The sequence below is a fragment of the Amia ocellicauda genome, chromosome 10 (assembly GCF_036373705.1).
Source record: "Amia ocellicauda isolate fAmiCal2 chromosome 10, fAmiCal2.hap1, whole genome shotgun sequence".
Taxonomy (NCBI): Eukaryota; Metazoa; Chordata; class Actinopteri; order Amiiformes; family Amiidae; genus Amia; species Amia ocellicauda.
This window is the reverse complement of record NC_089859.1, coordinates 16,692,423-16,707,643: the sequence shown is the minus strand read 5'-3', so window position 1 is coordinate 16,707,643 and position 15,221 is coordinate 16,692,423. Positions and strand designations below refer to the sequence as shown.

General features: G+C 45.5%; 1 protein-coding gene and 1 long non-coding RNA gene across 2 annotated transcripts; one reads left to right on the top strand and one right to left on the bottom strand.

Moving 5' to 3' along the window:
- Window positions 1-6,563: 6,563 nt before the first annotated feature.
- Window positions 6,564-9,234, top strand: cldn2 (claudin 2). Its single transcript, XM_066715279.1, has one exon. The coding sequence runs from the start codon at window positions 6,845-6,847 to the stop codon at window positions 7,730-7,732; it is 888 nt and encodes a 295-aa protein (XP_066571376.1). The 5' UTR covers window positions 6,564-6,844; the 3' UTR covers window positions 7,733-9,234.
- Window positions 9,235-9,612: 378 nt separating this feature from the next.
- Window positions 9,613-14,214, bottom strand: LOC136760044 (uncharacterized). Its single transcript, XR_010820143.1, has 2 exons — window positions 12,064-14,214; window positions 9,613-9,850 (listed from the first exon to the last, which is right to left on the bottom strand). It is a non-coding gene; the product is annotated as an uncharacterized LOC136760044 (long non-coding RNA).
- Between the last annotated feature and the right edge of the window lie 1,007 nt (window positions 14,215-15,221).

Sequence of the window (15,221 nt, the reverse complement as noted above, 5' to 3'; positions counted from 1 at the left end):
AGAGTGACTTATGATTGTTACAATATATCACATTATCTTTACATACAATTACCAATTTATACAGCTGAGATTATACAGGTAAAACACCTTGCTTGAGGGTATAGCAGCAACATCCCCCACATGGGATTGAAGCACTACCAATAACCACTACTCCACACTGCTGCTGTTCTTCTGTGGACAGCACTGTGAGCAGGTACTGGACAATCTCATGGTATAGAAACAAGTGAGAAAATATACAGAGAGAAGGGTTTAGTACAGTGGTTCCTGGAGGACCCCCTAACCTGATAGTTTTTGTTCCAACCAAGCTCTCAGTTATTTTAGCGAACCTTTAATTTAACTAATAATTTCCCAAATCAGAGCCCTTTCATTGTTTTAAACAGTAGGGGTTTTAAGTTAAGTTTAGAATTGTATGAAGAACCAACTATTTTATTACACAATTTAAAAAGTCAAATCTAAGCATCTTGTTACTTCAATTAGGGTTCAATTAAGTAATTGAAAGCTCAATTGGAACAAAAACCAGCAGGGTAGGGGGTCCTCCAGGATGAGGATGTGAACCCCTGGTTTAGTAGAAAACAGTCCACTGTCACTGAGGAGAGCAGGACTGGGTTCTGTTCACACTCATCTCTCAGTCACCACTGGAAGGAATCAGATATGTAAGGAATACACAGGACCACAGTGAATCAATAAGATGTTTATTAGATAATGTATTAAAACAGAGAGTAGCAGGTGACAAAGATACAGAGGATCCCTGGACTCAGCGACGGTTCTGAGCCCTGAGGAAAAATAGGCCAGGTGAAATCTTTTTCAAAGATCCAAAAATAAAATGGTTTGATTCTTTTACATGTGCATAGGTACAAACTCACAGCAATTATGCTCTACAGTGGCTTTTCTACAAAAGGAAAACGCCAGAACAGGATTAATGCACTCTCCCTCGGATCCACCCCCCCTGGGGAAATGTGCTTCAAGAGAAAAAAAAGACAAATGCAAATAAATGCTTCAAAATCAATCAAAGACCAAAAGTCAATACAACTGCTATGCCAACATCTTAAGTGTGCTAAACTTAAACCAGGTAAATACACGGCACACACACTAGGGGGCAGTGACACCCAGGGAAGCCATATAAAGATCTCCCAGCCCTCCTCTACTAACATGGCGTGGTAGAGCCCTTCCATTTAAACACAGGGTTACAATCAGAGTTGTGAACACACCAGGTTGTCCTCTTACAGTTTCATTTAAAAGCAAAACACAACTCGTTTGAGAAACAATAAAAAAAGGGAAAAATGCATAAACTACATAGTCCTGAAATTACATTTAACACCAATAAAATGAATAATTATACTATTCAAATTATTTTTTTCTAGGCTTGGATATATCCCTTCCTTTCTGGGTCTTTTATGACCACATTTAGAGAGCTCTCATCTAACTTAGCCATAAACTATTATAAACTCATTAGTTTGGGGGCCTTTAACATGCATACTGATATTAGGACCCCTTACTGCTAGTTTCTGGTCCTTATTGGAGTCTACAGGCTTTACTCAGCATGTGTCAGGACCCACACATCGTCACAATAAAACACTAAATTTAGTTATTACCAGTGAGGTAGATATTCATAACTTAATAATATCACCCCAAAACTTGACAATTTCTGATCACTGCCATATTACATGTGAGCTGCTTGCAGTAGCAACACACTCACAGGAGAGGAACATAAAATCTCGTTGCCTAAATGCAACTGCTATTAATACATGTACTACTCTGTTGCCTACTGCTAGCTTTATCAAAACAGGATCTGTAGATATAACTTCAACAATACTCTAAGCACTGTTTTAGATACAGTAGCTCCATTAAGGACCAGAGTAATTAAACCAAAGAAACACTCACCATGGTTTAACGAGCTCACTCACTCACTTAAAACAGATTGCTGTAGATATGAACGTAAATGGAGAACTACAAAATTTAGAGGACTTTATGGATAATTTCAATAGTAAAGTTGCTGGCATTAGAACAGATAGAATTGGAAACATACACAAATACTATTACTGATGCATGCAGTCCTTCTCAGTCCCTGCCAACCTTGGACTCATTTAATGCAGTAAATCACCAAGAATTAGTCTCTTTAATTACTAAAATGAAAACTACAACCTTCGCATTAGGCCCTATACCCACTAATTTGCTAAAGAAATCTCACCCATTAATTATTCACCTAATACACAATATTATTAACACCTTTAAAATTGCTGTAGTTAAACCACTTCTTAAGAAATCCAGTGCTGACCCTAATTCACTCAAACACTACCAATTTATTTAAAATTCTTTCTAATGTTTTAGAGAAAGAAGTTGCAAACCAATTGCACACTCATACATCCCTAAGGAAATGGCACGAATCCTGGGTGTCTTCTGTGACCTTAACCTATCCTGCGAATCACACATTCAGAATGTGTCGAGATCTTCCCTCCTTCAGTTTAGAAACATTGGACAAATAGAGCTACAGTTGTATGCAAAATATTGGGCACTCCTGGCCAAATTACATTTTTTGTTGATTTTCTAAGTTAAAAGAAGTTAACACAAACTTCACATATTTCTGGACATTTTAATGTGCAGTTACTATTTATTTGCTGAATTTAACATACTGAAAAAATAAAACAGTAAATGTGGCATGTGCAAAGGTTTGGGCACCCTATCAGTATGTAATGTCTCAGAATTTAATTGACTCGTTAGGCCTTAATCTAAATAAGGTGATGAACATTCCAGAGTTTAATAAATTATCTGACTCTTTGAACCTCTCGGGGTGTTGTGCTTACACTCAGCAACCATGGGCTCCTCTAAGCAGCTAACTGAGGATCAGAAAATAAAGATAATTGACTCTTACAAAGCAGGGGAAGGCTATAAAAAGATATCTAGACGCTTCCTGCTTGAAATCTCCACTATCTGCAATGTCATTAAGAAATGGAAGTTAAAGGGAATTGTTGAAGTCAAGATAAGATCCTCAAGACCAAGTAAAATCCCTGATATAACTGCTGGTGGACTGGTCAGGAATGCAAAACAAAATCCCCATATCCCTGCCAAGGACCTGCAGGAAGGCTTTGCTGGCACGGGAGTAGTGGTTAGATCTCAAACATGCAGTGCATACAAGATGACCTAAGAATATTTCTTAACTAGAAGCGGTCTGCAAGGAAGAGTGGGAAAACAATCCTAATGAAATAACAGAAAGACTGTTAGCTGTCTACAAGAAATGTTTGGAAGCTGTGATTTCTGCCAAAGGGAGTGTTACTAAGTACTGTTAAATTCAGCAAATGAATAGTAACTGTGCACCCTAGAGACACCGCACCACGGATGGCTAAGGTTGTACCCACACCCCAATGTCTGACGAGCCATCATCGCCACCCAAGGGCTGTTGATGTTGATACCCCTCCCCCCAAGGGCTGGCAAGAGGCCCCCACCACATGGAAGACCACAGCCAGCAGCACCATTTAAGAACTTTTTGATCTCCTTGCTGCTGTAACAACTATACTGCCTGGAGGGAAGGCAACCATTAGGCCTAGGCCTTACACCGTGAACCCTCAGAGATTTATTTTCTCCTATAACAATCTGACATCCAGAGGAGTTTTTGTTTTCTCTCCTCTGTGCCTAATGGTTTATTTAATGTTGGTTTATTTTATGTTGGTTTACTTGAGTTTTGTGAATTTTAACTGTTAAACTAGTATGTTTATCACTCTGTAAAGCGCTCTGCAGCTACCATGCGAAGGGTGCTGTACAAATTAAAATCGATTGATTGATTCAACAAAAATGGACAATAAATTAAAGCAATTAAAAATACACTGAAACAAACGTGGTCAACTTTGGTCCTCAAGAGGTCCGAACCGGGTCTCCTAAAAAGTAACTTAAATTAATCAATTACTTAATAATAATCATAATATTGAATCATTAATATTGACTAGTATCTCTTGGTAAGAACATTGTGTAAGCCACACAGGAAGGACCACCCCCTAAAAACTAAAAAGCTAAATAAGAATCTGACTCAGACAGGCACTCTGGCCCTGATGGACACACTGCTCCTGATTCACAGCGTCCAGGGTGTCAGGCATGTCATGTGCAGTGTGCAGTGTCCAGTGTCCACTCTCAGCGCTGCAGCCAAGGGTGGTGTGATGTGGCAGAAGGCACTTGGTGACACTGTGGTCAGGCAGGTGGGCAGGAAGTTGCTGAACTGGGCGGTTGGCAGTAGCAACCACTCTCCAGCAGCACCTTGTACAGCCCCCATAGCCTCATGTCAAAGAGATAAGGCACAATGTTTTGTGTGCTATATCACACCAATCTTAAAATACAATCACACTTTCAGAAAGCATGAGAAAACACAGTTCAAAATTCCATGTAACCTTTCCTAGTGCACAACATCTAGAAGTAGACATTGAAGTATGTATTGTGGAAATTGAGAAACATCTGCAACGAGGGAAATTGTAACTTTTTAGATTTCATACAAACCAGACAATCTGGAGTGTATCTACTACTTCCACCTTGGCGTTGAACACTTCTTATGGACTGGACAGTGCAGGAGGAGATAGGATAGTATGCAATAGGATGAGACAGCACAGAGCAGTGAAAAACAGAACAAAGCAGCGCACGGCAGTACAGGACTGTACCTGAGAGCACAGTGCAGTGCAATAGAGTGCATTGCAGTAATGTGTGCTGCAGCGCAGTCAGTCTGTGGTATGGCTTGTCTGCAGGCTTCCTGCATGCTGCTCAGAGACCAATTCAGTGAAAGCAGGCCCAGATTAGGCAATAATCTCATTACTCTGTTCCTAAACATGTGAGAAAAGATTAGGGCAGAGGTGAAGGAGTGATCTGAAGGAGGGGGAGGAGGAGGAGAGGGAGGAGGAGGGGTGTGTGTGCCAAGACCTCAGACATGCTCTAGAGAACAGTGACTGCCTGATAGTCTGCACTGGATGTTCTGCACTGCCCCCTGCTGGAGGGCTGGCCTGGGCTACTGTCTGTGTGTCTGTGTGTCTCTCTGCGCTGGTGGGTTGCTGTCAATCTGTCCGCCTGTCTATCCGTCACCCTGCTCCAGGAGGCCACATCCAGGGACGGTGAGTGCGGGTCTCTTGGCACCCAAACAGTAAGCCTCATTAACAGATTACTGAGCATGCCACCTTCTCTCCTTCTCTCTCTCCCTTTCTTTCCATTTGTTTACTTCCTCTTCTCCCTCCATCTTTTGTTGATTCTGCTTCTGTCTCTCTCTTACTATCCTCTATGCCTTGAACCCTTGCCTTGTCTCCCCTTTGTGACTGGGGGGTGTATACCAGCCCCTCGTTCCTGCCCTGATGTGCTATCTGGTTTGAACAGGGGAGGGGGTGTCAGGTCTCAGGGCTGTGGGGGTGGGGTGGGGAAGGGGTGCAGCACATGCTGGCAGTGGAGAAACTGTTGGGTAAGAAAACCTCCCGTCTCCCTTCTATCTGCAAAAATTGATCTCCGGCCTTGATGTTTCTTGCTCATTTTCCTGGAATCCCCCCAAAGTTCAGCCTGCTTCTCTCTCACAGGGAGGCACCCACAAGTGGAGGGCCAGGGTGTACCAGGAGCAAGACCACAGCACAGGCAATGCCCCCTGGTTTTTGATACACAAAGACAGAAAGATGACTGAAATGCATTGTGCTGGACACTTGTGAGAGGGAGATATTAGTGGGCATGTTTATGGTGCTATACCCTGTAATGGCTACCTTCAGGGCCAGGACAGGAGGGCCAGGTCTATTCCACCCCGCCCCACACCACACCTCTCTGCCACACCCTGCTCCGCCTGCCACTTCCACCCGACCTCACCCCGCCCTGCCATGCTCCACCCTACCATGCTCTGCTCCATTCCTGTGAAAGAAGCAATTAACCGATTAGTCAATTAGCCAATTTATTAATGTAGAACAGGGGGGTGAACTATCTGTCATTTCAGTCCCTGCCATATCAAGCTTTTTAAGTTGGCGGCCAGCACATGAGTTGCGAGGGTCAGAGCAGAACAGGACTAAGAAGGTAACAGGAGCTCAGTCCTGGGCAGTGCAGAGCCAGGGGCAGCTGGGAAGGAGGGCGGTGCTGTGGAGGGACAGCCAGAGTCACAGACTCACCACCCCTCCCATCTGGTTGAATATTTACAAAGTTGGTTTATCGATCAGAGGTCGTGGACAGATAACAGGCAGGCCCGGGGGGGAGTTAAGGTCGAGAGTTAAGTTTCATAAACATTCAGGATCGTGTTTTCATGTTATCCCAATGTTTTCTGCTTAACACACCTCTCCCTCTCTCCCCTCCCCCCCCCCCTCCCTGTAATAGCACTGTCTGTCCAGAGGTGGGCAGTATGTTCGCTCCCCAGTTTCCCAGTTTGAACCCAAGGTCGGGCTGAGGAGGGAGTGAATGTTTAACCTGCCCACTGTGTGTCTGTATTTATAGAGCGACTCGGGAGACCAGGGGCACAGCGAGCACTTGGGGACGAGAGCGAGAGAGGGAGAGGGAGCAGGACAGAACCCAAGAAGAAGACGGACACGGAGACACTGAGCCTGTCTTTCCAACAGAGAGAGAGAGAGAGGGAGGGAGGGAGGGAAGCTGCCTGGACAGCGCCGGCCAACATTGCCATCAGACAAACAGACACAACCAGTCAGTCAGTGCGTGTGGGACTGTGTGTCAGCGAATGTGAGTGTGACTCTGGGCCTTTGCAGGGAGCGATTGTTTGTCAATGAGAGAGTGAGCGATTCAGTGAGTGAGTGTGTGAGTAAGGGACGGTGCATTTCAGTGAGTGTGTCAGTGTCAGAAGCAGCAGGAGCAGCAGTTTCAGAGTGTACAGCCAGCAGCGGGTGAAGCAGGAGAAGGGGGAGTCATGGGTTCTCCGGGGCTGGAGCTGCTGGGTTTCCTGCTGGGGCTGCTGGGGCTGCTGGGCACGCTGGTGTCCACATTGCTGCCCAACTGGCGAACCACGGCCTTCATCGGCTCCAACATCATCACAGCGGTGGGCTACATGAAGGGGCTATGGATGGAGTGTGCTTACTACAGCACTGGCAGCTTCCAGTGTGAGACCTATAACTCTCTGCTGGCCCTGCCGTCCGACCTGCAGGCCGCAAGGGCCCTGATGGTGCTGTCCTGCGTCCTGTCCACCTTGGGCTGCGCCGTGGCCTGCCTGGGGATGCAGTGCACTGTCTGCCTGGAGGGGGCACCTTTGAAGCCGCGGGTGGCCGGGGCCGGTGGTGGCTGCTTCCTGATGGCGGGCTTCCTGTGCCTGATCCCAGTGGCCTGGACGACTCACGAGGTGGTGCAGCTGTTTTACAATCCCAGCGTGCCATCCAGCTACAAGTTTGAGCTGGGCGAGTGCCTCTACGTGGGCATGGCCGCTGCGCTGACCTCCATGCTGGGCGGGGGGGTGCTGTGCTTGTCCTGCTGTGGGGGGGAGGGGGAAAGGAGAAGGGGGGGGCACAGGCGTGGACAGGGGTACCCTTACCCTTACCCATACCCTGACCCAGAGCGTGGCCCCCACACCCATGCCCACTCCCAATCCCATGCTATGACGTTCCGGAACCCGCTGGCTCATGCCAAACCAGACGCTGTCAGCAAGGGCCAGAGCCAAACCCGAACCCAACCCCACCCCAATCCACACCCCCCGAGCCACAGTGATGAGAGCAGGGGCAGCCAGTCCACCCAGAGCCACCACCCCCCACCGCAGGGCCACAGCAAACGCAGCCCCACCGGCTATGATCTCACTGGGTATGTCTGACACCCATTTGACCGCTACCTGACCTCTCCATGACCGCCTACCCTTCCCCACTCCACTCCACCAAACTGCCCTGGATTCAGCTGAGGGTGAATTATGGCATTAAGCTGGGAGAACTGCAATCATCCTCGGCTGCACATTGATCAACAGAGACAACAAACAGCTGCGCTCAGAAAAAACAAGAAAACTGGAAAAAACAACAACAAGAAAAACTCACACTGGGCATCACTCGGGCCTCATTAACAAACTGGGAAGGGTCCCTTCCCATCAGACTCCAGGACTTGGCCTCAGAGCACAGGGACAAACAGCTGGGCTCTCGAAACAGAGACACACAGCCCTGTTGGACAGATCCCCCATTTCAGAGGGGACTCGAACCTGGGACACCCCCCTGCTGTGAAGGCAAACACTTTGCACTTCTCCTGCTGAAGAGGAAAACTGTACTGTGCTGTGCTGTGATATGTGTCTGACTGCCCACTCTTGTTACAGCTGTCTGTCCCAACAGTTTAGCCAATGCTTTATTTTTTCAGTGCCAAATCAATTAACAATGATAATAATTATAGTTTTAGTTTCAAAATATATTGCAAGCAATTTTGTATGTATATGTGTGTGTGAATAAGTATATATTATATGTGTGTATATATACAAAATATAGGGGTCAAGGCTGTGTAATAGGAAATCGATGGTGTTTACTGGAGTCTGGTTTTAGTCTTTGACACACTGAGATAAGGCTCATCTCATGGTCACAGCATCGCAGAGCAGTTCATGGCTCTGGTTGACAACAGCCACTCCAAGGGCTTTACTAACACAACCCTCAGCAGCAGCTCAGCACGAGGATGGACTCTTGAACCCTGTGGTCACTGCTGCTGTTCACACTGTTGAGTGTTATCTGATTGTTCGAAAAAATATATATAAACTGCCGCTGATTGTACTGACAAGAACCTTGAATGGATGAAGTGGAAAATGAAAAATAACCCCCCACCCCCCCACTTGTCTCATTTAAAAAGTCACAGTTACGTCTGTGTGGTTTGTTTGTTTATTTACAGTAGAGTGTGGATTTCACTTGCTCTCTGCAAGTCCTTCACAATTTTACTGCATGAAAGCTCTTTTGTTTGTTTACTCGCGTGTTATCTTTGCAAGAAAAGATACATTAAAAAACAATAATCTCAACAAAATTAACAAATTATAAAAATAATAATTCAAGAGCCTCCCTTGACTGAGCAGAAAGCCGGATACAGAACCGTCAGGATTGTTTTCTTCAACTGAAAAGCATTGCCAGACCTGAGTATTTGATGTGTAACAACATAGTGCATTTTCTGTTCAATGTGTGCGAGTACAGAGACTGAGAACCCCACCCCCCCAAAAAAATAGTTATTGCTTTCATATACATATATCAGAGGAAACACACAATATGTGGATCTCTAGTGCTCAAACTGATGACAAGTTGAATGCTTTTTGGTTTTAATTTGTATCGCCTGCTCTCCTCGTTATTAAAACGTCTCACTGTGCAGTTGTTTGTGTTTGTGTGCTGTGCTCAGAGACGTGAAGATGCAAATCGCAAAGGGAAGTTTACCGTGCACCGGGTGGGAGGGACGTTATATGTGCGTGGGTTGGGGGGGGGGGGTTTCAACACATTGCATCATCCTGTGCGTCTGCTGGCAGGAGCAACCTGTTCTGTCAGCCCCCATGACACACTGTGCCATGGTGCCGATGTTTGTCCCGGTGCCAGTGTTTACAGCACACTGTCAGGGTTATTGTGCCTTAGTCTTCTTTAGCAAAGTGGCTCAGTGTCAGAGGTGCATCACAGTGATTTTTCCAGCCAAATTAAACAGCTGCCTGAAATGTGTGTAAGTGCATATGTATATTGACACACAAACACACAGATATAAAAATATGAGAATATATATACAGTATATATATAAATAGATACATACATGCACACCACAGACTGTTGCTGTTGCTCTACATTATAATAGCAGCCACAGTGGCAGATTCTAGAATATCTGCTCTGACTCCCTGCTGTTCCTCGTCTCCTCAGCGACACTCAGGCAAGGTGGGATGCTGGCCATTAAAGGGAGGATAGTGCACACAGCTCTGCCCAGTGCCGCCCACTGCGGCCTGCCGCTAGAGTAATAATAACAAGAGGAAAAACCTAATCACAATAATAATAAAAAGTTGATAGCAGCAGTGCTTCCAGGGAGTCGGGGACCTCTGTGTACTGCTGTGCAGAGATCTTATTGCCTGCGTTCTCTTTGAATGATGAGAGACAGCCAGCTCTCTCATCCTGCGAGCGGAGGACATAAGGCACAAACACAGGAGTGCAGGGTGTGGATACAGTCTGTCTGTGGGAGCAGCGTGCGTCTGTGTGTGCATGTGTGTGAGCAGTGTGTCTGTGTGTACAAGTGTGTGAGCAGTGTGTGTCTTTGTGCTTGTGTGTTTTTGTGTGTCTGCCTGTTTGTGTGAGAAGTGTGTCTGTGCGTTGTGTGAGCAGTGTGGGTCTGTGCGTGTTTGTGTGTGAGCAGTGTGTCTGCATGTTTGTGTGTGAGCAGTGTGTGTCTGTGCATGTTTGTGTGTGAGCAGTGTGTCTGTGTGTACATGTGTGTGAGCAGTGTGTCTGTGTGTACATGTGTGAGCAGTGTGGGTCTGTGCGTGTTTGTGTGTGAGCAGTGTGTCTGCATGTTTGTGTGTGAGCAGTGTGTGTCTGTGCATGTTTGTGTGTGAGCAGTGTGTGTCTGTGTGTACATGTGTGTGAGCAGTGTGTCTGTGTGTACATGTGTGAGCAGAGTGTGTCTGTGCGTGTTTGTGTGTGAGCACTGTGTGTGTGTGTGCATGTGTGTGGCTGTGTTTGTGTGTGAGCAGTGTGTCTGTGTGTCGCTGTGTTTGAGCAGTGTGGCTGTGTTTGTGTGTGAACAGTGTGTCTGTGTGTACATGTGTGTGAGCAGTGTGTCTGTGTGTACATGTGTGAGCAGTGTGTGTCTGTGCGTGTTTGTGTGTGAGCACTGTGTGTGTGTGTGCATGTGTGTGGCTGTGTTTGTGTGTGAGCAGTGTGTCTGTGTGTCGCTGTGTTTGAGCAGTGTGGCTGTGTTTGTGTGTGAACAGTGTGTCTGTGTGTACATGTGTGTGAGCAGTGTGGGTCTCTGCGTGTTTGTGTGTGAGCAGTGTGTCTGTGTGTCTGTGTGTGTGTTTCTGTGTGTACGTGTGTGAGCAGTGTGTCTGCATGCATGTGTCTGTACGTGTTTGTGTGTGAGAAGTGTGTGTCTGCGTTTGCATGTGTGTCTGTGCGTGTTTGTGTGTGAATGTGAGCAGTGTGTGTCTGTGCATGTTTGTGTATGAGCAGTGTGTCTGTGTGTGCATGTGAGCAGTGTCTGTCTGTGTGTGCATGTGTGTGAGCAGTGTGTCTGTGTGTACAAGTGTGTGAGCAGTGTGTGTCTTTGTGCTTGTGTGTTTTTGTGTCTGCCTGTTTGTGTGAGAAGTGTGTCTGTGCGTTGTGTGAGCAGTGTGGGTCTGTGCGTGTTTGTGTGTGAGCAGTGTGTCTGCATGTTTGTGTGTGAGCAGTGTGTGTCTGTGCATGTTTGTGTGTGAGCAGTGTGTCTGTGTGTACATGTGTGTGAGCAGTGTGTCTGTGTGTACATGTGTGAGCAGTGTGGGTCTGTGCGTGTTTGTGTGTGAGCAGTGTGTCTGCATGTTTGTGTGTGAGCAGTGTGTGTCTGTGCATGTTTGTGTGTGAGCAGTGTGTCTGTGTGTACATGTGTGTGAGCAGTGTGTCTGTGTGTACATGTGTGAGCAGTGTGTGTCTGTGCGTGTTTGTGTGTGTGGCTGTGTTTGTGTGTGAGCAGTGTGTCTGTGTGTCGCTGTGTTTGAGCAGTGTGGCTGTGTTTGTGTGTGAACAGTGTGTCTGTGTGTACATGTGTGTGAGCAGTGTGTCTGTGTGTACATGTGTGTGAGCAGTGTGGGTCTCTGCGTGTTTGTGTGTGAGCAGTGTGTCTGTGTGTGTGTTTCTGTGTGTACGTGTGTGAGCAGTGTGTCTGCATGCATGTGTCTGTACGTGTTTGTGTGTGAGAAGTGTGTGTCTGCGTTTGCATGTGTGTCTGTGCGTGTTTGTGTGTGAATGTGAGCAGTGTGTGTCTGTGCATGTTTGTGTGTGAGCAGTGTGTCTGTGTGTGCATGTGAGCAGTGTCTGTCTGTGCGTGTTTGTGTGTGAACAGTGTGTCTGTGTCTGTGCGTGTTTGTGTGTGAGCAGTGTGTGTCTATGGGCACTATGTTCTCCTCCTCTTCAGTGTGTCCCAGAGGTAATTTGGAGGACAATATAAAGCATTGCAGAGGAAAGACACACGTACCTTGTCTGGTCCTGGCTGTACGGCCTGTGCCGTGAGTTGGAGCACTGAACACCTTATTCCAGGCCGTGTGGGGAGACTGGGTGTGTGCCACCACTGGTCCAACATCAAACTCATCCGGGGCCACCCAAGCACAGGCTTCAAAGATATTATATGTCACACAGGAGTGGAAAGGAGACGTTTTGTCTCTCTGTAGCTTTGCCATTAACCACATCTGTTTGCTGCCTTAAGCCGCACCATCATTATCACACACCTCCCCTATGCGCTAGGTATTTAAATACATATACACACCTGCCTCCATGCTGGCTCCCTGTTCAGCATCAGCAGGGGAATGCCAAGGGGGGCAAAGATGCTTCATGCTTTACACACACGTTTCACACAGTAATACACATGCACACAACACGCAAACACAAATGCACAAATACCCAGGCATTACTCACTCATGTACACACACACAACATACACACACACACACACACACACACAGCAGTGGGTTGTAAGGTTTCCTCAATACACATTTTGTGGGAAACAAAACTGAACCAATCACGTTAAAATAAAAAAAAATAAAAAAAATAAAACAGCACAAGCCCAGAGCAGGCTGCAGCAGCCCTCCCCAGGCTCCCCTTTCTTTTGTTTGCAGGTAACTGGTTTGGTTTTAATGCCAATGTCCAACACACAAGAGAACTGAAACTGAAACATGAAAGCGAGGGGAAAGGCAGGAAGTCTGACTCACAGCACAGACACACAACACAGCCACACTGTCAGAGCCCAGCACAGTACCGTCACACTGTACAACACAACACAGTCACACAGGACAGCACAGTCACATAGCCAAGCACAAGCACACAGAAAAGCACAGCACAACCCAGCACAGCCCAGCACAGCCACGCAGCCCAGCATAACACAGCCCTACCCAGTATAACACAGCCCTGCCCAGCAGGCCTACCCTCACCAGACCACAACAATACAGACAGACACACAGGGAGGCAGACAGACAGACAGGAGGAAACAGTGCTCCATAGGGCCGTGTCCAGTATAGTCTGCACCGCATAGACAAGCACACACACTTCACTTGCAGACCATTGTTCATTACAGAGATAATAATAATAATATAACACCCCACAGAAAATAAACTTGACAGACATAGACACAAAATATGAAATTCCATCCCTATTTTAATATATATATATATATATATATATATATATATATATACACTCACCTAAAGGATTATTAGGAACACCATACTAATACTGTGTTTGACCCCCTTTCACCTTCAGAACTGCCTTAATTCTACGTGGCATTGATTCAACAAGGTGCTGAAAGCATTCTTTAGAAATGTTGGCCCATATTGATAGGATAGCATCTTGCAGTTGATGGAGATTTGTGGGATGCACATCCAGGGCACGAAGCTCCCGTTCCACCACATCCCAAAGATGCTCTATTGGGTTGAGATCTGGTGACTGTGGGGGCCAGTTTAGTACAGTGAACTCATTGTCATGTTCAAGAAACCAATTTGAAATGATTCGACCTTTGTGACATGGTGCATTATCCTGCTGGAAGTAGCCATCAGAGGATGGGTACATGGTGGTCATAAAGGGATGGACATGGTCAGAAACAATGCTCAGGTAGGCCGTGGCATTTAAACGATGCCCAATTGGCACAAAGGGGCCTAAAGTGTGCCAAGAAAACATCCCCCACACCATTACACCACCACCACCAGCCTGCACAGTGGTAACAAGGCATGATGGATCCATGTTCTCATTCTGTTTACGCCAAATTCTGACTCTACCATCTGAATGTCTCAACAGAAATCGAGACTCATCAGACCAGTCTTCAACTGTCCAATTTTGGTGAGCTTGTGCAAATTGTAGCCTCTTTTTCCTATTTGTAGTGGAGATGAGTGGTACCCGGTGGGGTCTTCTGCTGTTGTAGCCCATCCGCCTCAAGGTTGTACGTGTTGTGGCTTCACAAATGCTTTGCTGCATACCTCGGTTGTAACGAGTGGTTATTTCAGTCAAAGTTGCTCTTCTATCAGCTTGAATCAGTCGACCCATTCTCCTCTGACCTCTAGCATCAACAAGGCATTTTCGCCCACAGGACTGCCGCATACTGGATGTTTTTCCCTTTTCACACCATTCTTTGTAAACCCTAGAAATGGTTGTGCGTGAAAATCCCAGTAACTGAGCAGATTGTGAAATACTCAGACCGGCCCGTCTGGCACCAACAACCATGCCACGCTCAAAATTGCTTAAATCACCTTTCTTTCCCATTCAGACATTCAGTTTGGCGTTCAGGAGATTGTCTTGACCAGGACCACACCCCTAAATGCATTGAAGCAACTGCCATGTGATTGGTTGGTTAGATAATTGCATTAATGAGAAATTGAACAGGTATTCCTAATAATCCTTTAGGTGAGTGTATATATATATATATATATATATATATATATATATATATATATATATATATATATATATATATAGCTCTGAAAAAAATTAATAGACCACTTAACATTGATTTCTGATTTTTTCCAGAGCTGTATATATATATATATATATATATATATATACATACACACTACCAGTCAAAAGTTTTAGAATGCCTAAATTTTTCCAGTTTTTATAGACATTTACACAGTTTAATGTCTCAATGTACTCTGAAATTAAAGCATAGAACAAATAAACAATTGGAAATAAAAAAATAAATCATGGAATAATTTTGTTTAACAAAATGTAACCCCTTAAGCTGATAACCTCCTCTGGTATCCTTAAAAGGGCACCAAATCCATGTGCTTCTCTGACTCACAGCACAGCATAGTCACACAGCATTCTGAAATGGGGGGGTGGGGGGATACCTGGTCTGAGTAGGAATACAAAATCTCAGAAAATATTGACAATTATGACATATTCTGGAACCAGACAGTCTACTGATCAAAACAAGACCATCCACGTTTTGGTAGAAGCAACAGAACGCCCGTAGACAGCTCAAAATGTGAAGATGGAAAACTCTTGTCTACTAATACACAATGATTTTACATAATTGGATCTGAATCTTCTCTGTGATTGTTAGAACATCAAATAAAAAAAAAAATATATATATATATATATATATATATATATATATATATATATATATATATATACTGGATTAATCGTTAG

What these genes read in the sequence shown, in the direction of transcription:
- cldn2 (XM_066715279.1), top strand. Translation starts at nt 6,845, where the DNA reads ATGGGTTCTCCGGGGCTGGAGCTGCTGGGTTTCCTGCTGGGGCTGCTG.